Below are 24,002 nucleotides of genomic sequence, written 5' to 3' on the forward strand. Positions count from 1 at the left end.
TACCAGTTTTGATTGCCTGAGGATATTATGCCCAGATGGTGTCCACCTGTATGATGTAGGAAATTACTTACTCTGCTCTCAGATAAAATGTAGGTGAGATGATCCATCCACAGAAGATGCAAAGAAAAAAAAAATAGTACTTACTGATGACAGAGTCTCTTTTAAGGACAGCAAAATGAGGATAATTTACTCCAGTTAGAGGCTGAATCATAGTGTTTACAATCTCTATGATTCAGACTATAACTTTTAAAAGGGAAAGTCTCTGCAATTCATACAGTAGAAGGGGCTGTCCAACTAGGCTAGTGTTGACCAGGGACATGAACAGCAGAAACCCAAAGAATAGATTATGAAGCCAAGTCTCTGTCATGTGAAAAGATATGGATGTGCTTGAGTGTTAGGCATCAAAATAGCTCCATTGCTTTCTGTCAGGCAATGCAGGTCTTTTATATCACCTGTGTGGATGTGGATGTGCAGTCAGGCTCTGGCTGTGCTAAAATTTATATACATGCTTGGCTTAAACACGTAGAAATCCCAGCTGAATTCAAAAGACCATGTGGGTTAATGGGGATCCCACTCTAATCATCTTCAGAGAAAGGGCAGCTGTTTTCTTAAAGAGAATGGCTTTTAAATTTTGTTCTATACAGTGTCACAGGAACTGTTTGCATTTCTTCTGCCACTTTATTCTAGTTCTACTTGTCCAAAAAGTAAAAGGCCCACAATGGTTTTTGCCATTACACAAAAAACAGATGGGAACTTTGGTTTGATTTTGTTTTACTTTCATGAGAAAATGCTCCCAAAAAAAGAAATTATACATGCCAAATTTTAATCCACTAAAACTGGATGCAACCTGATCATAATGTAAATGCTAAGAACTTAGCATACAAAAAAGAATTACTGGAATTATTTGTAGCAGGCATCTGTTTTAACTGTCAGGCACTCGACCTGACCAGACTTTGAAGACAGTATTGTGCTACCTTGAGTTCTGCTTTTTTGCTACATCACAAACCAGTGTAATCCAAAAACCAGATAAAAGAGCAACAAAACTAAATTGTAAATCCATATGAAAGCAGGAGATGGATGTCTAAAAGGGGAAAATAACACAGTTATATAAGCATGTTTGTCTTCTGGTATATTCATTGTGAGCAGATCCATCACCCTCTTATCCAGGTAAATTGTGTGATCCATCAAAGGTGAGTTAGATTCAACTTTAGCTCTGTGGCCAGTTCCAAGAAAGCATCTCTGTCAGGATGGTATTTAAGAATATAACCTTAAAATTCACTGACTTCAAAGAGCTTAAACTCATGCTCAAAGTGAAACGGGATTATACTAAACAAGGATATATATTACAAGGTTTTTAAATGTCTTCAGGTATGCAGGGAATGTGGCAGGTGGAAGGGGGGGGAATATTCCCCCAGGAAGGAGAAAGGTGGGCATTGCACATGGGTAGTTAGAATTGCTCTTAGGAAACAACATTGGCTGAATCTGGCACCTGAGCTCCTACACTTTCAATTTACAAATTACATCATATGATTATGCCCATGTAAAATAAAGACTGAAAAAAAAAAATCCATTATCTGATTTTAAAACAGTGCAGAAAATACTAATAACACAAATAATACATAAGAAAGTCTTGGGACAACTGACAGACACACGCTTCCATTGACAGCAGCCAAAGCACCAGTCAATTCCTGAAGATTCACGACAGGCTAGCAAAGCAGATGAATGACCACAAACCCACCCAGGTCAGCCCAGTTACTGTTAGTATTGGGCATGAGTCTAGAAAGCACTGCTGGTGTCCCAAGCATTTCTAGAAGAAATAGCATCTGGGCAAGAAGCCAGCCACTAGGCTTCTCTCAAATGGTTTGCAAGGGTTATTACAGCATACAGTAAAGACTGAAATTTTGTAGAGAAAACCCTGCCTATTTGATCACATAAGAAGAAACACTTATGTCCATTATATTAGTAAGGTGACTATGGCTTGGTACTCCAACACATATAATACTTACACTTCCATAAGTAAAAAATATAACAACAGATGTCCTGAATAGCTTACTTTCTATGTGTCTAATAACTTTCCATTTTAATGACAATATAGTATAATTTTTGGACAGCTGATATTTTAACTTTTAAAAAAGAAAGAGGATTATACTAATGAAGAAGAGCTAAGAAATTGTCATGTTACTGAAACTGATGTTCCTTTATTTGCTTCACTGGGTGCTAGATCATACTGATTATTCGACACGTAGCTGTGATCCTTAGTCTTTTAGGATCCTGTCAGTAAGTTTGACTCTGCACTGCAGCCTAATTTAATCATATGCTCATTATCCATACCAGATGTGTTGTTCATATTGTGTTTCTCTGTATCTGCTTGTGTTTAAGCACATATTCTAGCCCACAGACTATGAATGTTATGAGGAGACTGGGAGAGAGTTTATGTCTCTGAAGTTCCACAACCAAATACTGCCATCCTGTCAACCTGAATAAGACATTTTTGGCATATCTGCGTCAAGCACTGCAAAAGTATTTACCAAAATAAGAAATTCAGATGCATAAAGAGTTCTTCTGCAACAGCAGATTCATCTGCTGGGGTGAAGAAAGGGAGTTCACATAGTTAAGGCAATAATCTGGAAGGACTACCATAATTCTAACTCTTTAGGGTTTTATGGCATTTTTACAGCCCCCAACCACTTCTCCTTCACAGCTACCCCCTGGAGAGGACAGCCAGCTCCCCCATCCTCCAACTGCATTCACAAGTAAGGAGCTGGCCAAGGACCAAGAACGTACTCAAAGTGCAATCTTCCACAACAGCCTGCAGGCCATAGACAGCTGACCATGTTGGTTCTGCCCACTCAGTGGAAAAGTAATTTGAATGCTATCATGCCAACCAAGATGATACCAAGTTGTCCGGAGTGTTTTTATCTTAAGTGGGAAAGCTTTCACAATACTTCTTTTTTTTTTTAATATGGTAAAAATCACTTCCATAATTCAGAGAGCTGTTAAAAAAGTCATTGATTAGCTTTAACTTTCCAACGATTTGTGAAGACCCATTTCAGCTCTGAAAACACACCTAGATTGCATACTTCAGAAGTTCTCTTCATCTGTCTCTGATTTGATTTTTAGGTCAATAAAACTAATTTTGTCATTGACTTCTGTTACAGACAACTGGGAATACCCAAACTAACGGTGTATCTCCTCAGTCAGGTCAGCAGATAATTCTGTATATGTATTCACTGTACCTTTTAATTTTTTACAATTATTGCAGATTAAAAACCTTCATCATTTATAGTACAGTTCAAAAATCTGTTCGCAGATCTACTATTTTCATGTAAATGCCTTCCAACAACTTCTCATTTTGGCAATACCAACACCACCAGACAGACTCTTCTCAGACAATAATTGGAAAATAAGATAAGTTGGCAGTAAAGTGCAAACCAAAGGGGATGTTCAGAGGAAATAACATCAGAAGTTGGCAAGGTGGCAGATGCATTCACTGACTTGAACCAGATTCAGTCAACAGAAGTTTGCAATGTAAAGATCAAACTACAAAACTTCAATTCAAATATTAATTCAGCCCTAATGTCTGGATGCAAAAGCTGGAAGCCCACCAGAAGCATAGACAGATGTCAAACCACCTTCAAAAGCAAGCACTTCAAGAAAATACTAGGAATTAAATGAAGCAAGTTTATAACAAACAACTCTAACACTCATCAGTTGACAACTCAGTTGTCAGAGAGCTCTCCCATCCCTATCTCCAGAGTAATCTAGAAAAGAAGGTGAAACTACTTGGAGTATGTTAGGAACACTGGCCATAGCGTGTATATTGTTAGGCAACTGAAAGAAAATACATGATACTATGGAAATTGTCCATTCAGGTAAACTAGGTGTAAAGAAAAAAATGGACATAGAAAACCAGTTGAGAATAGCCTTGTCCATGTCTTCATTCACATCTGAAACACCAATAAACCTGAGAATAACATATAGCCCAGAGGTCTCTAAAAATGTCTTGCTAGCAATACATTACTCCAGAGACTCTTCAATGCCCTTTGCAAACACAAAACATAAAAAAGTAAACTGAGAGATAGTTAAGTGCAGTATTAACTTCAGTGAGTTAGCTGCTCATTATTGCTGTTCATGGGCCAGTGGCTTTTGGGGAACCACTAGTGTAATTTCTTGGAGTTTCTGTAATTCTGTTGATATGTTTTAAACTCTTCCCCCACAAGAAGGAAAGAAACTGAGATGGAGGGAATAGGTAGAGATGGAACATAGTACCCAAGGGATTCAAGTTCAATTTGTTGTTCCACAACAGATTTACTGCACAATCTCAAGGAAATCATTATGGCCAGATGCTTAAAGGTATTGAGGTGATTCTTCCTGCAGGAAGGCTTCAGTGACCTGGACAAAACCACACGTGGGCTCTGCCCTGCAACATTTACAATGTAGATATGCATTGGAGGAAACAGTAAGCCATTTCCAAATGTATCAGCAGAATCACAGAAGTTGTAGTGCCATGCGGGAATCAGCGTGACATCCAGATTAGAATACAGCAGCTCCCACGCTAGACCAACTCTCCAGCTTCTTCTAATGAAAACAAGAATGCTGGAAAGAGGCAGGCACACAGGTTGTGGATACAGGCTGAAAACTAAAATTCTTTTGGTACCTTTCTGGATTCTAGCCATTTATGCGTGCCATTGAATTGAGGCCTGGCTTCATTCCTTTGCATTTGAGAAGTTACTTACAAATTTGAAAAGAGCAGCATTTTATAAACACTTTGTCATTTACACATGCAACGTGAGGCCTTGGACCTTTACAGTCTTATCCATATTTTGGCGTTAGCTTCTCTTATATTTTATCACAACTCTCTTCTCCAAATATAAGGAGTCCACACTCTGGCTAATACTGGGAGGAAGAAGGAACAAGCTCCCCCGTTGCCCTTACAGTCAGCACGTGGGCTGATGAGCACAAGGCAAGCAGCAGCCGTCAACTGGATCTTCCTTCACCTTTCAGCACAGATGAACAAGAGCTTTGGCTCCACCCAAGCTCTGCAATGCCTAAAGCAAGCAAATTTTGCCTTACACAAAATGATCTGTGCTAGGTACGGGGAGAGCAAAGAACTTTTCCCCCTCCCTGGAAGTGTTCAAAGCCAAGACGGACAAGGCTTTGAGCAACCTGGTCTAGTGGAAGGTGTCCCTGCACATGGCAAGGGAGTTGGAAGCAGATGACCTTTAAGGTCCCTTCCAACCCAAACCATTCTAGGATTCTAACTTCTGCTTCTCCACCAGAGGTAGCCCTGCAGGATCATACTCTGCTGTCTGAATTGCTTTTCTTGCTCAGTCGTGGTGTTCCTCTTGCCCTCAGCCAGCTGTCCACAGCAAACAACAACATTAAAACATGCTTCTCAAAACAGGAATGCACATGGCTAGGAGAAACCACAGGAAAGAGTAAGGGGAAAAGTATTTGATTCCCTTCCATTGGAGACAGCCAACATACTGTCTCCATACATGCTATCTTCTTGGCACAGCAAATGAACAACTTCCCATGATTAAATAAATAGAAATACAACTGACTCATATTGGCTTTTTATGCAGACAGCAGAGTACATTAAAATTAAGTAATCTCAAAATTATAAACTCTAAAGGCTATAGCAAGAAAATATTGGCTGGGTAAACTGTTCATTATCAAAAATATAGCCCTTTTCTCACTAAGCAAATTGCTGTGCAGCAATTACTGTTCAAGTGATAGTATGACAGTTTAGGATGTTAGAGACAAACAGTTACAATTTGACTGCTGAACATGCACTCCAGAACAGAAAGCTGCAGCAAGTTTTAAAACACACAGCCTTGCAAAATGTATCACAGGGAGCTGTTTTGACTGTAAAACTCAAACTCTTTTGCAACTTTCCATCAATCACTTGATTAGGCAATGAAACTCTCTGAGTGAAAGATCCATGAAAAGACTCTGAATAAATTAAAATTTTCCAGGGCAAAACCATATTTTACCTATCAAATTTGTTTCCAGGGCAGTCCAGCCCATTACTTGGGATTAACTCTTCTAAAATTTCCCTTTGCAGACTGGAAGTGAAAAGTGGAAGAGGATGCTGAGAACATGCCATTTCATCCTCTGTTTCAAAGCATCAGACACCTCAAGTAACTTTACCACAAATCAACACAAATCCTGGCTTCAGCTGCTCTGTTCCAGAGTAGCTACCACAGAGCATGTGCTCAAACTTCTAGTGCCACTGCCTGTAAAGAAGTGCCTGGTGCAGCGCAGCTATTCCCACACAAGGGAACATTAGTTAATTTGCATTCACAGTTACCATATGAGGTGTGAGTTTCTGACAGTCCACACATTTTATATTTAAAGACTGTAGGAAATTAATGTAATTATCTTTGATATAATAACAAAAGTAACTCACCAGCCCATCGCAATTGCTGATAGCGACTGAAGCATTTGGCAAATCAGTGATATCCCCAACGTAGAGGCAATTCCCATAGAGAGGTTCAATGTGAGTCTCATCAGAGTCCTCCTGCCATTCAACTGTTGCTCCAGGGGCCACGAGCCTGGAGTTTGGCCGCAACCTGAAGTGAAACTCTCTTCCAAAAACAGTGACATTGTAAAATATTTGCTCATTTGCTGCTTCATGTTGCAAGTCCTCCGCAGCTCTCCTGAAGCGTGCTTTTGGCGGTCCAGACACCAAGTGGGATAGAAACTTGCCCTCTGAATCGGTGCTGGTGGGGATGACAAGGCTGTACTCCTCTATATTCCTCAGAATTGGATCTTTGCAGGGAGAAAACAAGAGAGGAGATACTAGAACTAAACATATCCTGATGCCGCGGGATTTTTATTCCATTATTCATTAGCACAGCAGACACTTACATAAGGCAGATGGACACTGCACTCTGAACAGGCACTTCATTCACCAACATGAAGTGTGCAGAGTTCATTCAAACTTGACTTTTGCTCCCCAAAACACCAGACGGCAGCATGAGCCTCCCCACCCAGCAAAGACCCCGCGCTCCTGCCCATGCAGTGGGGTCCCACTACCGTTTGCCCACCCAGTCGGTGCCCGGGTCGCCTCAGGGACTTTGTGGCTACCCGGGTGGCCAGCGATGATGAGAGGGCGCTGATCCACTTCGGGACTGCGCGGAGGGGCAGGGGTAGGGGCTTGGTTTGCAGGCGGCAAGCCTGCAAGGGAAAGGCACGTCCCTCCAACTACCCCGGGTGCGGCGGGGATGAGTCGACCGGTGATGGGGACGCCACGGGCAGCGATCGGCAGCGGTCTCAGCGGGAGCCCCGGAGTTTCGGACGGCGGCGATGGCCGGGGCAGGAGGAGGAGGAGGCAGACGAGCTGCCATGTGCTTCATCCCGCACGGGGAACTCCAGGCACCGAGCCCGGCCCGCCGGGGCTCGCCCCCTCCGTGGGGCAGGCAGCGAGCGACCGCGGGGCTGCCGGGCACCGGCGCAGCGCTGTCACTGCCGCGTCCCTTCCGCGCCGGCGATGCGGGTGCCCCCGTCCCTGCCTGCCGCTTACAGGAAACAACTGGAAACCCGGCAAAAGTAGCCGCAGAAGAAGTTCAAGGGGAGCGGGAAACCGCGGGCCGACGAGCCGCCACTTCAGACGGGCGGGCTGCGAGGCACCGTCCGGCGGCGGCGGGGCAAAGAGAGCAGCCCCAAGGCGGCGGGGGCGGCCGCGGCGAGACCTACCTCTGTCCCCGGGGCGCCGCAGGGCACCGGCGGGCAGGGAGAGCGCGCAGCAGAGCAGGAGGCAGGCGATGCCCGCGGGAGGGTCCATCGCGGCGGCCCCGGCCCGACGCGGGGGCCGGCGCCCCGGGCTGCCCGCAGCCGGCCGAGCGCCGCGCCGCCCCGCAGCCGGGGCGGGCCAAGGCGGCAGCTCCGCTCCGCGCCTCTCCGCGCCTCTCCGCGCCGCTCAGCGCTGCCCCGCGCCCCGCCGCCCGCGCATTCGCCCAGCCGCAGCCGCAGCGGCAGTGGCGGCCGCGCTCCCGGCTCGCAGCGAAGCAGAGACACCAGGAGGCGGCGGGGGTATAATACTGGAAACACAGGGCGTGCAGGAGTGAAGTCAGGCTGATTGACAGAGGCGCTGCCACACGGCGCAGCCGGGCCGAGGGGAGCGGGGACTGCCCGCCCTGCCGCCCCCGGGGGCCGCCCGGCCCGGCCCCGCCGCCGGCCTCCCCCCGCCGGGACCCTCCCGCTGCCCGGGGCGCCGCGCCGCGCCGGGCCGGGCTGTGGGAGCGGGGGTGGGAGTTGGCCGAAAGCGGTTTGCAGCGAGAAGAATCGCCAGACGCACATCCACGCACATGAGACACACACGCACCCCGCCGCCGGGCTGGGGAGCTCCGGGGCGCTGGGGCACAGTCCTGCTGCTGCGGAGGGCCCCGGGCTGCCGCGGTGCCGCCTCCGGTCTGTGAATTCACATGGAAACTGGTGGTCAAAGAAAACCAGAGTCGGACTAGGCAAACTTTAAGGCACCTCGGCATGAGTTTTGCTGGAGTCTTGGGTTTGCCGTTGAAAGCGAGGACCCGAGTGGAAAAAGTGCCACCAACATCGGTGTCGCGGTTTAAACCCAGCCGGCAGCCAAACACCACCCTGCTGAAAGGAGGACAACTGGCAAACCGTGATGAGGGATCTTCATCTGATCGAATAAATTACTTTAAGCAGCCATTGCACGGGAAAAAATGGACTATTTGCTAATAAAACTGAGATTGCTTGCTGCAAAGCCACCTTAAACGTTAAATATCTGCAAATGGAGAGATAGACCCCGAAAGCATTCAGGAATACTATAAATATGATATAGAAGAAGTTTTTAAAAAATAATTAAATAATTAAGAGTGGCCTTTATGGGGGAAAAAAAAAAAAGTTATATTTATTTCCATATGGCCAGGATAAATGCCATACTGCTTATTCCCTTCAGATAATGTATATATTTACTCAGCTGTTACATTACCAGGATCATTTGCTGTTTTCATCACTTTACTCTTTAACCTTGCAGAATCCTAATAACCCCTCTCATGCTCTCGCTGTCCTCGCCAGTCCACAGCCTTACCTACCACGGGCTGACCCGCAATGTACCTGCATGTATTATAGCCCTCTGGAAATTTGCATGCGATGGCTTCCTGCGGGAAGCTGGTCCTCTGCCAAGGAATTTTCCTGGGTATCCTTGACTATTCTTTCTCCTGTTCAACTAAAGGTCCAGTTATTACCTTCCACCCCTATATTATGCACACAAGTGAAGGGTATAGAAGAAAAACAACTATCTAGTACTTCTTAATGCCAGCAACTAGGTTTTATGGCCCCCAGGCCCGATCAATTATGGCAGGACATGATTTTCTGCTTGCTTGGTTTGTTGTTCTGGTTTGGTTTTCCCATTTTTTAGGTTAAGGATAAAAAGGGAAATATTATTCTGAGTAATGGAGTAGATCAATTTGTACATTATCTTCAAACATCCTTTTACTTACCTTTTCAAATGACCTCTGCTTGGGACTGCTGCTGTACTGGGTTTCTCCCTGATCTTCCTTTTGGTTTGTTTTTTTGTTGGCTCATTTTTTGTTTTGTTTTGTTTGTGAGTCCATATTGAGCAGCTTCTCTTACTTAAAATCTCATATACTTTCATCGGTACACAGCTGGTAAAGTTCCAACTTCATTTTTATTGGACTTGTATTTTAAGCTGATGATGTGGCTTTTTTATGTTCCATCCGTCCCATCCTGCTCAAATTGAAATAACTTCTGCTCATAAACTTGAAAAGAAGAGGGGCTGGCCCTATATTTGAAATCAAAGTTCCTTTTTTTATATAATGCATCCAGAAAAAAATAAGGAGACAGAGTATATTATAGAAATACAAAACAACCCAGCCAATAGTTCTACTAATTAAGATGGATTTTTATTCTTGGATAAACTGGAGGTTAGAAAATATGCTTTAATATGGATAACAGCTGTACTTCAGAGTAATGACATAAACAAAAAGAATCAGTAACTGCCTTCATGTAGTTTATTTCTATACAGAAACCAAGTTCTATGTGCACATGTTATTATCTTATCACATGGGGCCAAGACCCAAAAGCTCCATGGGCTCCAGGGGTTAGTGCAGCTGTTTTACAACCTCCTTTGAAATTGTAAACAAAACCAAACCAAGAACAAGTGTCAAACAATAGAGCCAGATCTGCAGTTGGTAAAAACTGCCTCCACTGAACTCACTGGAATAAATCCTAATCCCCCACTGAAGTCAGTGAGAGTTTTGCCATTGACTTCAACAGAGCCAAGATTTTCTGCAATAGATTCATGATGCCAATTTAGACCAACTGAGGATGTGCCACATGGCACTGCAATGGGCCCATTATCCTTTCAGAGAAAAAATGAATCCATGTTTGACCCTGAGGAGGTGGTCCAAAGCATGCCAACCACCACAGAGCCTGAATGAGTGAAATTCAAGAAGAGGCGTTCTTAACATCCCTGACCTTACACCACTATAGCAGAGAAATTCAGGGGAACACCCTCCTCAAAACTAGTTTTTCCCCATTTCCTAAACTGTTTGCTCAGGATTCTTGACATGGGCAGACAAGGTCACTGCCTGGGTTTCCACGGCAGGGCCTTGCCGTGGCTGTCTCCAGCAGGATGCTTCAAATTTTTTTTAGCATGAACTAGAAAAACTCAGTATGAAGTGTATGTACTGCTGCATTACTCATAGTCCACAAACCTCTACATTAATTGGTGTAAATGAAGTCTCATCATGTTTATTTTACTGGAATTAAGGGAGGAGGACTAGATATTGCAACTGTGCTCAGATAGTTTGATCTGAGGGTACGCCTGTGCTGCTGCCAAACATGACTACAATCACACAGATGTTTGCCTTTGCTGGAAACAGGCATACAGAAAGGAGAAAATGATCTGTGTCCTGAACAAATACCCAGTCTGAAGGAAAGGTGTTCTAGCAGCTTATGCTGAAATACCCAAAGTAGCTTTAAACAAGCTGGCTGAGCTATGAACAGCACCATAACTGAACCAATATGGAATTGAGTACAGGCTACCTGAGTATTTACCTGGATTTACAGATCTTCCTGTCTGCACCAAGTCTGGTCTATCAGTTCCTGTTCTAGCTAGGGTACATCTGTATAAACTGCAGTCAGACCTTCCCTGTGGAGATGTTCTCTCAACATTTAATTTTGCTTGGTAAAATGAAAAGATCCTAAGCTTAAATCACCAGCTACTGATATGAAAGTGTTCAAAATACATATAACTGCACACTGCAACAAGAAACTTTGTATGTGAGATTTCTAAGATCTCTTGCTGTTTTCAAGGGAAAAATCAATCTTTTCCCTGTGTTTCTGGGGCTGTGAGGGGCGATGCTGGGCTGCACCACTGTGTCTTCTCCAAAGGGCATACCATCACCTGGGCAGGAAACTTTGCTTACAGCCCCCATGACTCAAAGGAGTCCAGGCTCCTACGCAAGAGGCTCCCAGAAAGGAGGGTTCTCATTTCTGACCTCCTTATGGGAATATGATACCCTTCTGCAAAAGGACTGTCTCTTGCCTGCATTATGTTTCTTATGCAGATCATTGTCTTTGCTTTCACCCTTAAGTGGTATGCAGATTTTGTGGCTAAGCAACAATATAAAGATTAATAAAAAGGAAAAAAATTAAAATAGTCAGCCGGTTCATTTCCTCCACACTTAAAATTTCCAGGGTCTGTATTGTTTGAACCCTTTTGCCATTACATGGCAGTATTATATACTACCTAGAAGAAAATGCATGTATTTAATGCTGATTTTGAAGCAGTGTATGCTAAAGAGCAGTAACTAAAACTGGAACAGTCCTGCCTTTTCCCCCCCTTTACCTGAGCACAGTAACAAATCAATCCATCACACAAAAACCAGACCAATGTAACAATTAATAAATTACCAAATTATCAAACTCTTTTTGATAATTTCACTTCCACTCCTTTTTTAAGAAAGAAAGGACCAAATAAATATTCTAAGAAAAATAAAGTGACAAGAAACTAAATTAAAGGAGTAATACCCAGGCTAGTCACTTTGATTCCTGGAGTAAGGAATCAGGTAGTAGTACAAAAAATACGTACATCTTAACTTGGTAACTAATAAAATCCTGCCTACAAAAGGAGAGCTACTGATTGACTGTATAAAAGGGAGGCATCTCTTCTGCTTGCTCATCCTAAGATTTCTGAGAACCAGCTCCTCAGCCCTTACCAGACGTGCTCACACTGCCCAGGCAGGCAGGTCCTTGGAAGATTTGGCTGATTCCGCCAAGACAGGAGCAGCAGGCCCCAGCAGGATGTGCCCCAGAACTTCAGGGGCTTAATGAAATTTATTGACAAGAACGTCCGCAGTTATACTGTAGTTTTGAGGCCTGTCACTGTTGGACTACAGGACTTAACTCTCACTTCAGCTATCTAAGATTCAAGTGTCCAATCTTCCAAGATGGAATGGAGCAGCAGGCATTCTTCCCACCTTCGCTCCGTGTCAGTGCTCCCCACGTCGGACACCCGCAGCCTGAGACAGTAAAAAGGTCAGGCTGCCTGCAAATTGCACGGGCCACGAGATTAATGAGCCAGATGCTGGCCACATAGGGACCAGCCATGGACACCTTCTCAGGTCTATGCTCATTGATAGCATGGGTTCAAATTCCTTCTGCACTGGCCCAAAGCTCCTACTTGGCTGCAGGTTTGCAGCTGAACTGTACGCACACACAAGTCTGCACTCAGATGCAGGGAAGGAAGTGACAGAACTAGGGAGATAGATCCAGGTTTCCTTCACCTTCTTCTGTATTTGGTTCAAACACTTTGTCCTGACTTTGTAGCCCACAGTAAATGTTCCATTTTAATTCCCCTTTACATTTTCTTTGCCAGCGTAACAAAATTTCATTGTTAACACTTATTTCACTAACCATCTGTATTTAACTGATAGTATAATTATCTTTTGATAAATAGTACAATCCCTCCCCTATGTTTTCACCTTGATTCTTTCTGTGCAGATTTATTGCCTCGCTATTAATATTCCAGCCATGTGATTTATCCCAGCATGTTCCCAGAATACTTGCCTTCCCTATATAAATATTTGAATGATCTTAATTTCAACTAATTAGTACTGGGACATTTGATTTCCCTCTTGAAGAATTCTCATTTGTTACTAACCAGTTCCTTTCCAGTTTATGAGATATCTATTTTGAGGGGAGAAATAGAGTGAACATACCAGACACTTTTTCAATGCTGTTCTACCCTTCTTCATATTGTTCATGTCAATCTGGTGCCAAAATAGCTCTCCTAGGTCTGAAATCTCAGAAACATCAAACACACAGGCAGTGACAATAAAACATTCCTATCCTTCCCATCAACATGTTTCAGTCCTTAAAGACAGACCTTATTTAACATCTTATTATGACACAAATTTGGTCAAGTCACTGTGCAAGATCTGGGAGACTGAACAAAAGTTAGATGGGGCATCACTTTCACTATCAGCTCTATCTATAAAGGAAGCTTAGTGCAACTAGGCCCCAAGCAAGGGTTTGGGATTTTTTTCCCAGCACAAATCTAGCTATAACATAATTTTCCCTGAAAAACGTTTTGCAAGTTTGGCTGAAATATTTTGTGTGAAATATTGTGTGCCGTGACTTTTTAAAAAGAGAAGAATCAACATCTTCCAGGAGAAACATTTCTGGAGGAAAAACATGTTTCTAGTCAACATACTAATTTATTGTTGAGAAACAAATTTGATGGAGCAGTTTCAACCAGCTATACTTACAAATTGTTCTGCTAGAAAGAAGTCATCTCAGAAGCATTTCAGCCATGCAGATTTCTTCACCCTCCAGAAAAACTACACCACTTATTTTCACTGATTCACCTACTGCTGACAACATTAATTGGTTGTTCAGTCTAGGCATTGTTTTAGTGAATAAGGATACACATAAAGAGTATATATTAAGAAACAAAGCACAAGTATTCATTGCTACTACTAGAAAATGCCTCTGAAATATTTATTTATAACTCTAATTGAGTACAGACAAAAAGCAGAATTTTCTCCAAAATAGAGTTAAGAAACATGAGAAGTTTTTAAAATTAAGCCTTATCAAGATCTTCAGATTCAATTCTCTCTTCAAATAAAACACATTCTACTTTCCAGTTGACTGTTTCACAGCTGCAACTCTGATAATAGGACATCTTAGTAATTTATATCTTCACTAAAAACAAATACCCATTTAAAGTAGACCAGGAGATTTTCCAGCCTTAGAATCATTATTTGTATATTTGTATTGAAGTAATGCCTAGAAGGCCCAGTGGAGTCTGAGGTCTATTGAGTTAGTAAGACAGTGAAGAAAGTGACCTGCCTAAGTACAAAGTTCAACACAGCAGTTTAGTGAAACAAGTAGAAAAATAAAGATTTCCATCCCAAAATGCTGACAGGTGGCATAATATCTCAAAAAGTCCTCCCTGCAATCCTTATCTATTACTTGTAAACCCACTTTTCAAATAGAATTTACTCAGTACATTTACAACAATTTATCTGAATAATTATTTCCTTTAACAACAGAAGTCTCAAGCTATTTCCCTTCTCCCTTCTCACCGCCTACACTACCACCTCGAGAGATGCCAGGCATTTGCAACTTAGCCTTTTTTTTTTTTTTTTTTTTTCCTTAATCATGGTTTCTGGGAGCCATAAAGCTGAAAGGGAGAAAACTGTAAATAATTGCATCTTCAGAGAAGAGTTTAAGCTTTAAGCAGTGACAGAAATTCTGAGTTCATATGCTTGCACTGTGCTTGATCAGAGAAGTCCTTACAAATTAGGTTAAGGAAAATTTACTATTATCTGTGATCCTATATTTTAAGAGGTTTTTCATCAGTCACAGAAACGATAGAATTTCTGTAGCTGCTGTTTAAGCATATAAGTAACACAGAAGGAAAAACACAGCAGATTACTGGGATCCTGTCCAATAAGGAATATCTGCAGCCTCAAGTCAAACAAGCTCTGAAGGTTCATGGAATTTGACACAGTCAGAACTGCCAACTCAGGGGGAAGGTCACAATCACAGTGCCTAAACAATAAGGGAAAATACTTCTCAAGCAGTCAGGAGATGCAAAACTTTTGGGAATGTGCATTTTCTACCTTACAAAAGGAGATTTTTGTTGAACTTGAGTTGTGCTTTTCTTTTAGCTCCAGTCTCCAAACCTGACAAATTAAGCAACATTGCCCATGGAAGCTCTACCTAATACCTCACTCACTCAGATGAAGGAATGAGGGCAAGGATTCTGTCAGAATATTTGAAAGCAAGCCTCTTGCATCAATTGTCACTAAGAAAAACTCAAGACAAGGACTAAGACTAGAATAATCCCTCTTCACCTCTGTAGCGTAAAAACTGTATCCCATCCTTGCCTTCTCTTTAATCCCAGAACAGAATTTACTTGAGTGTGAGCTGGCACTCCTAGAGCGCACCAAAAATTGTGTCACACTAGCATCAGAGGAAAATAGCATGGAAAATCTCTAGTAAGCCCAGGGCTGTTACTGAAACACATGCAGTAAAACAACTGAATGTTTCTGGCTGTTCTTCAGCTTATTCTTCAAATGACAGGTTAGGGTCTAGTCTGTAATATGAATAGCTCTAACTTGGGTAGGAACACAGTATGTTTGCCTTACAGGACTAATAAAACCTGGGTTATACAAAAACTTGTCGCAGTTCAAGAAAGTCCAGTTTAGTGGAAATAATAAAGCAAGTTCACAGAAGCGGAAATGTAAGGAAACACATTCAGAAGGCATAATAAGAAACAATTTTCACCTGAAAATTCGAAGCTGTAGAAAGCCGGCTTGGTGCAGCAAATGCAAATCACACATTCAGCATTTCAGTGCCCCAAGGGAACAAAGGGAAAATCTGGATGTTTCTAATGACCTTCTTCATTTCACAAATGTAATAAAATCACTTTCAAATAGATGTCTAATATTTAGCAAATTTATAGCTGTTTTTTGCTCCACTTTCAACCAATGGCTAACAAGTAGACTGCAGTGCTCAGTCCATGACCTGAAAGCTTGTTAGCAGCCTTCCTTGTTCTTTGGTTCTTTGTATTGATTTCAAAGTATCACAGGGAGTATCTTATGATTGTTTCTGTCCTTTATAGACATATAAATCAAGAGTAAATTCACTGAACTCAGAGCTGTGACCCTCATGTGAGATGGATGTTAATACAATCAGAATCACCTACTGGCAACACATTTTTGATTTATTCCAGCCCGCTGTGCTTATAGTGTCCCAGCCTCTAACATGTAGTTTTTGACAATTATTTAAAGTGCATTTTATAGTCAGACAGCAAAGAAACCCTAAACGCAGAAGCAGGTGGAAAACATGGAGTATGTCTACTTAATGTGATATCCTACAGTTTATTTCCTCGGCCATCATGTGGCAATTTGGGGGTTTAGGGGCTGCTTGAGTATCAAATAGTTAACCAATTGCAGTGTGGTATTTTATTGATCTGTTTTCATGCTTACAGTAATGATGTGATACTACATAAGGGATACTGTATCAATGATCAAAGTGCATATGCCTCACATTCCCTGACAACCTTTTCCACCTGTAATAACTTCTAGGTTCTCTCTTCTTTAGGCAGTGCTATACATGAATTACTGAACTTCAAAAGCAGTCTGTGTATCTTGTCTATGTCAAAGACAAACTCTTTAAAATCAGGAACTCTTTAATTTCATATCTGTCTGTGTTCACAAGTGCAAGGCCTGTTAATTTCTCTAAAGCACTTCTGAAAACAGCACGGCAGACCTGCAGCGCTCCCTGCAGCTTTCTCCAGCTAGAAGGCATGTTTTGGTTGAGTGGACAGAACCATCAGCCACCAGAAATAGCTGCACCTTTCACTCTGCATATTTGCTTCTAGCATTCCTGTTTATAAATGTTGAAGATTGTTGCATGCAGTTCTGCTAGGGCAGTGCCTAAGTACGGAGATGATCAAACTCTTCCAATGGAACAACAGGTAAAATGACATCTGCCTCTTAATTACAAGTGGTGCAATTCTTGATAGAACATGTCTACTTAATGTTTTACAGTTTAATGAAACTGTAACATATGCATCATCATTAGATGGTATATTACAAAAGGATTTAAACAGGACTAAATTACAAATAATCTCTCTACACTGAGTTCTGGGCAAGTTCTGTAGAGACTGAGAACACAATTTCCATTAAATAGAGCACAGAATAACACACCTCCCACCTAAAAATGGTCAGTCTCTCATTGCTGGTCAGACTGAAGACACCAAAATAGGCCTATGCATCAGTCAGACTATCAGTTCTGTAGACTCCAGGCTTCTGGCCCTGTCTGGAAACATTCCATTCACTATGAAAGAGAATTAAGTTGTTTTTCTTTTTAAATCAAACCTACACAGGCTCATAATCCATCAGGCAACTTCACAGCATATACACATCTGCATAATCCTCCTGAAGTTGCGTAACTCTCCAGCTGTCCTCATAAAAGGGATTTCATTCTGTGCCTGGCAGGTTTTGCAAGAAGTACATGTTCTGTAGAATATGCATGTACCGATGTACATGATACTGGGGACGATTCTTTAAACTAATTGGTTTTTAATCTCTGTACCTTCCATTTGTAAAACCTGCCTCCACTGCAGTTGTGTACACAACAATACAGATGCACAAACTAAGGAACAAACATCAACTCCTTTGGTTCTAAAAGTGACTCCAGTTACATATTTTAACAAGAACCAAATATTATTATGAATAGTATCCTCTCTTAGAAATATATTTGAAATATTCTATAGGAATGTAATGTTTCCCGTGTCAACTGGCTGTAGTTAAATTAATAATTTAGTACGATGGTAATCATGGGACTTCTCATATCCATATAGAGTGCTAAAATGTATGTAAGATCTTTATAGTTTTCAGTATTGTAGCCATTTTCTAATAATGGTAGAGCCCAAATTCTATTCTGTTTTACAGAAATTAATCAAAAGCACACACTTTCAAAAATTTTCTCCCTAGTTTACTGTAGTTCAGGGATCTTACACAACATTCAGGCACTATCACTAGTAGCAATTCTTTGCTTAATCCCAGATCCATACTACAGGTAGTCTCTGAATAGCTTTTTAGATTTATGACCCACTGTCTTAAGAAAAAATAGCTCTGACTGTAAATTATGGTGATTATAAAATATGTTACATCATGAACAAAAGTGGAAATGCAGCTGTAGCACAAACCATGCACAAATCTGACTTTGTTCACATGGAAAAAGAATCTCTTCCTAGAGAGTTTCAAATACCATCTCCATGACTCCTTCATCTCTTCACTCTCAGTTGTTACTCAAACATTATTTGCTACTGGATATGTATGTATCAAAAATATGAGCAATTCTGGTTTTGAGGGACAAGGGAAAACCAGTTGTTTTTTAGTATATTCAAGAAATCTACAGTATTTCTTCCTCCAGTTGGCATGGCATCGTAGCTAGTGGATGCCATGTTCCATGGGAGAGAAAAGCAAATGCTCCTTACGACCAGGCTAAGTATTTCTAAAATGTTATCTTTTCCAAAGTTAGTAAGACAAAGAGTTTTTTCATTTTTTTTTTTCAAGTTTGTTTAGAAGTTTCAGTATTCCAGTGTTATACCTGTCTTGCTTACTGATGGTGTTCTACCTGGCTTCATCCCTTAAATGAAATTTTAGCGCAGACACTGCTATGATATCGTACAGACTTAAAACTTCTCATGAAGTTGATATTCTCCTATTTTTAACTGGACATTGCAAGGAGGAGGGGAAAAGGGAAATAATCTTCAAAACAGAATGTAAATCTGATGGAAACTAAAGGGTGGGCAATATCTGTCAAGTTCTTAAAAATTCTGCCTTCAAACTGAAGGGAGGACTGAAGTGCAACCTGAGCTACTGCTGACCAGAGTTACTACATAAACTGATATTCCCATTCCTCTGATCTTTACTAGGGCCTAAACCAAATAGTTTGCAAAGCTCTCTGAGGCCATTAAATAACTAGATTTTAATTTTGCAGTTCAACCTCTTACAACTTTAATATCATTACGACAATATCAGTATAAGAGAGGATTAATGTACAGATTCCCTAAAGAAAATGTGCAGTTGGTGATTGCAGTGAATTAAGAGCCATGATTATAAGTAATTATTTGAATTGCTGTAATACCAAGCAGATTCAAACAAGACCAGATCATATTGTGCTAAATCCTATTAAATACACTAAATTACTTCCTTTTTTTGTAAACATCTTACTGTTTACATAAACAAGACATGATAAACATGGTAAGAAAATCACTGGCAGGGAGTAAGGGTATAACTTGCCTACATTCACAGCAGGTCAGCTGAAAAATCAAGAATAGAACACAAGTCTCAATGGACCATGTAATTATTACCTCAGAACATAATCTAACATCACCATAATGAATCTGTATTACACTTGGATAAACATTTGTTCACTGTTACAAGGTTTGGTAATTTGGTACATCAGAACAATGAAAGAACATGCAACTTATATTAAACATCTGCATTCAATCCTTTCTTAGATATTACTTCATGCTAGATGCTTATCAAACAGTACTTTAAATGATGCAAGAAAAGAAAAAGGAAAAACATACACATCATATGCTAAATACTTATACACTGAGAAAAGCAAAAAAAATATTGATTTTTGTTTCAAGGTCAACCATGTGCATGTCTTTAATCTAATATGGCTAATTACGAAAGAAAAAAGTTGATCCCTGCTATTATAATCATTAAATGCTGCTTAGACAAACTGCCACTTATGTCATAATCAAAATAAACTACTTTGCTTAGTTTTATATTTAAGTTATCCCAAAATATCCATATATTACCCTTTATGTACAAATGCTCCTGCATGTTACGTGGTGTTTCCCTTCAAAACAAAAGAGATGTTGAGTTTCATGGAGCTGCACTCAGAAGCTACAGGATCTCACATCATGCTAACTTGACACGGGATTTCAAGGCAAAGGTTATCTCCCTCTCAGCACCATCCTCATCTCACTCAACAGACTTCTGAATCCACAATTTCAGTCTTCTTCCTAGGAACTCTTTTTAGCTGTGCAGTGATTAATATTTTTTCATTCCTGACATGACATTTTAAATTGTTTAAACTGAGGGACCAGAGAGATTGTTATTGTAACCAATCTGCAGATATTGAGACCTCTCACACACATACCGCATGGCTGCTTGGATCATCATCACAACAGCAGTAATAGAAGGCTGGATAATACTAATGAAAAAAAAGCCTGCATATTTATTTTAAAATATGGCATCAAGGGAAATTAAAATTGAGCTGAAAGTTCAGCAATCAATTTGAGTTTGAATTCAAGATTGTTTGGAGGCTCATCCACTTTTTACTCTGCAAGTTGATCTTGCATCTGCCTGTTTTCTCTCTGCGCACACTGTTACAGCTATTGAGACAAAGATACAGCTTACTGTGAGCAACAGTCTATGATGTGCACTCCTCTCCAAAGAACTGGAAGAAAATGTTGGGTTTTTTTAAATTAAGACAGAGGAGCAGACATTTCCGACTGAGACACAGCAGATGGCTGCCAGAAAATGGTAAAGAATTCAGGAAGATGAAGGGCGAGGCAGCCTGTGGGCTTTGGAAAAGAGACAAGAACCCAAGAGCAAATAAAGTGCTGTGTATATGTGGGGCAGAAAGGTTTTGAGTGGCAAAAGTGTGTAGGAGTCTGCCTTCATTCACTTTTTCTGGCATCTTTTTGGTCCTGCTGCAGTAAGCTTCCCATTGCAAATGCAATTCTAAACACAAGTGCTGCACATCAGCAATAATTTAGCATTCCACATATGACAAGGAAATGTGTCTATAAGTGCTCTGCTCTGGCCTTCTTGGCCTTTTTTCAATACAACTGTAACTGGAGCTCTATTTCCTGGGAAAGGTGGCCTTATTCTGGTACAGCAGTTCTGCAAATACTTTTCTTAATATTGAAAACAGTTAGCATTGGAAGGGTTTAGACAATTCCACAGGAAACCCATCTAGCTGTGGAGCTTAAGAAACATTTTATTAGCAGTCCTAACAATCTTCATAATAATAATAGGCAAAGTCAGTGTTTCCATTCATTTATGTTAGGAGGTGTTGATACAGATGCTTTCTTTTGCAATATATGTTGTTGTAATGATCACATTTCAGGAGAGTGGGAGAGGAATTTCTTCTGCAACTATCTAAAAAAAATTTTTGAGATATCCCTGATACAAGCATTTTTAGCTTCTCATTCTGAACTGTTCTGCTACTGCTTATCTGAAGCCACAAAATAAAATGTAGTCGGATGCAGTAGCACCGGGCTGCACACAACAGTTCAAAAGTCTATTATTTGATCATGGCTGGGGTTCAGTGTGTTGTGATTAAAATGTGTCCACATTCTGGGGACATTTTTGGCACTGATTTCTAGGAATTCATAGCATCTACATAGGCAACTGGATTTTCAGCATAGTTCAGTTCCTGTTTCAGTCTGAGTGGAATAGCTATGTTTTCTGAAGAGTCCAGCACCCTGACATTCTCAGCCTTCTCCAGGGCAATGGCAAAGTGCTTTGTAATCCAATTCCTTTTAAGCAAAATGCAACAAATCCAGGCATTGCTGACTGATTACAACCCGCAAACAATCTCTTCCAGTAAAAATACCCATTCAAAGAGTTTCACTGTATGAAAAGCAATTGTTTCCTCCCTAATCCATTTGAATATCTAAGGTAATTATTTCAAAATTAAGAAGAAATGTTATGAATGCAAAATGCAAAATTCAACAGCTCTGTGAGCTGTTTATCAAACAAGTCCCAAACTTACCATATACCAAATGCAAAAAACAGTTATTGCAGGGGGAATGTTCACCACTTATGAAAATAAAAAGACATGAGGTTTCACAGTCTTCCCCATGGACCACAAGGTCTCGTGAGTATTCACTATTCCATTTAAGGTAAATTTGTACATCTCTTTCAGCACACACATAGAAATAAAACCACCTTCTGAAGGGATACGTCTTCTGAATGTAATTTAGTAGCTGAAACTGTATCATATAGTCAGTCAGCTCTTTGAAGGTAGCTTGTATGTACTGCCTTGATTCTATTCCAGATCCATGGCCTTGCACAAGATAAAGGCAACTCTGCAGTGTGCCTGCTTTTGCATATGAACTGGAGGAAGTTCTCCTTTAGCTCAAGGGAGATATGTACATGGTTGGAGGATAAGAATAGCCACTTCCACTACCAATTGTTAGCAACAGCATTCAACCAAGTAGTGATTCTTAAATCTATGTATTGGCCATACTGCAATGTCTACAGAAACAATTTGTTCATAGAGTCTCTACTGTTTGTTGGAAGCTATTGTAAAAACTGTGCTACTGAGAAGGTTGCTAGGTATCCTGTACAATACAGAATATCCCACATTACAATCCCAAGTCTATGTTCCTTATTAAAAGCAAGCAGAATATTACTTCCCCCATATTTTCTCACATGGAAGTGGCTACTCAAGTTCTTTAGAACATTATCATGAAGCCAATATACATTTTTGCATTAGAAGAAAGGGAGATCCAGGTGAGGACTGGCTAAAAATGTGCACACACCCTTAAGTTTGATTTTCTTTTTAGTTGCATTTGATTTGTGTACAGTTTCTTCCTTCTGCACTAAAACATTTCCTTTTATCTATCAGAAGTGCACTACTGTCAGGAAAGCAAGAGAGGGAACCTGAAAATCATGTAGAGGTGAAGGATATTGGAGTCTCACAAACAGCAGGAATCAGCTGTTCAGCAAGCCTGTGCTTCATTTTACTGGAGGCTGGTGGAACAACAGCATGAGCCACACAGCTCTCACCAACTTCATAGAATAACATGGAGAAAACTTCCACAAAGACACTCTGGTTCTACCTCCCACTGTTGCAGGAACAGTCTGAATCTGGACTCTTGTTTTTATTGGCATCTTGATTAATTCTATAGAGCAATCAAAGTAATTTGTTCCAACTGTTTTCTTCCAAAACAACTCACATTCACTGCCACACCTCTGACAAAAAAAAACCAAATTGTTAACAAATGGCTGAGGTCTCTTTCACAATTAAAACAGTAATTGTGAAGCGGAAATAGTAATAACACAAACAGAACCCCATCCAATTCTTGCTGGGGTAAGTTACTCCTGCAGAGAAATGGAATTGTAACCCAAGGGTATGCAATGACATTTTGTTATTTGGCTCAGTGATCTCTCACAAACTACAAGTATTACTGCAAAATAGTGCTGCTGGTATTTATTAGCAAGAGTGCCCTTTAATAGCTGGTGTACAGGTAGAGTACGTGGTATAGTAGTTTTACTGATGAGTTCTACCTTAAAAACACGAGTTTTTCCTGTTCAATTTAAAGCACATATGACATATAGTAATTGCTTATCTTGATTGCAACATATGGTTACTGGTGAGCATTTCCCAACAGCTGGCATGATCAACTTGTGGCAAAAGATTTTAAATCAGACATGCCTGTGTTTCAAATACTTGTGTGCACTTACTTCTCAAAAGATGTCATTTGCATCATCCATACTGAGACACAGCCAAGCATCAAACAAAAAGTTTGGGAATAAACACACCACCTTTCTGACAATGAGATTAGCTGCCATTCTGTTCACCTACAGAACAGATGTTCAGCTTCCTAGTCACCTAAAATCATGCTCCAGGAATGCAGGTTTTATATCTCACTGCCTGTATTTAAAACATTGTGTATGGACAGTGGAATCATTAATAGATTCAAATAGTTCACAACACACAGGATGGTAATTGTTACTTTTCTATCTATGTGCTTAGTAAAGAAATTCTTGAAAAGTATATTGAATTGCTGATGTTTTTAATGACAAGGGACAAAAATGTCAAGAACAAAGTATATAATCATAGTGAAAATATATATATATATAATTCTGAAATATATATATCTATCATCATGTATCAATACACTGGTGCTGAAAAATTGATTGAAAGTCCCAGCTATAAATTAATTTTCGAAA

The 24,002-nt window shown here is 40.8% G+C and overlaps 1 protein-coding gene across 1 annotated transcript in view; it reads right to left on the reverse strand.

Moving 5' to 3' along the window:
• Nucleotides 1-7,832, reverse strand: part of ADAMTS2 (ADAM metallopeptidase with thrombospondin type 1 motif 2) — a 192,260-nt gene extending 184,428 nt beyond the window's left edge. The window contains exons 1-2 of the mRNA XM_042790311.1: nucleotides 7,702-7,832; nucleotides 6,413-6,774 (exon numbers count right to left, since the gene is read on the reverse strand). Coding sequence (XP_042646245.1) covers nucleotides 6,413-6,774; nucleotides 7,702-7,789 — 450 coding nt within the window. The 5' untranslated portion in view covers nucleotides 7,790-7,832. The remainder of the gene's footprint in view (nucleotides 1-6,412; nucleotides 6,775-7,701) is intronic.
• Nucleotides 7,833-24,002: the final 16,170 nt, after the last annotated feature.

The sequence above is a fragment of the Tyto alba genome, unplaced genomic scaffold, assembly GCF_018691265.1.
Source record: "Tyto alba isolate M040663 unplaced genomic scaffold, T.alba_DEE_v4.0 Super-Scaffold_17, whole genome shotgun sequence".
Lineage (NCBI taxonomy): Eukaryota > Metazoa > Chordata > Aves > Strigiformes > Tytonidae > Tyto > Tyto alba.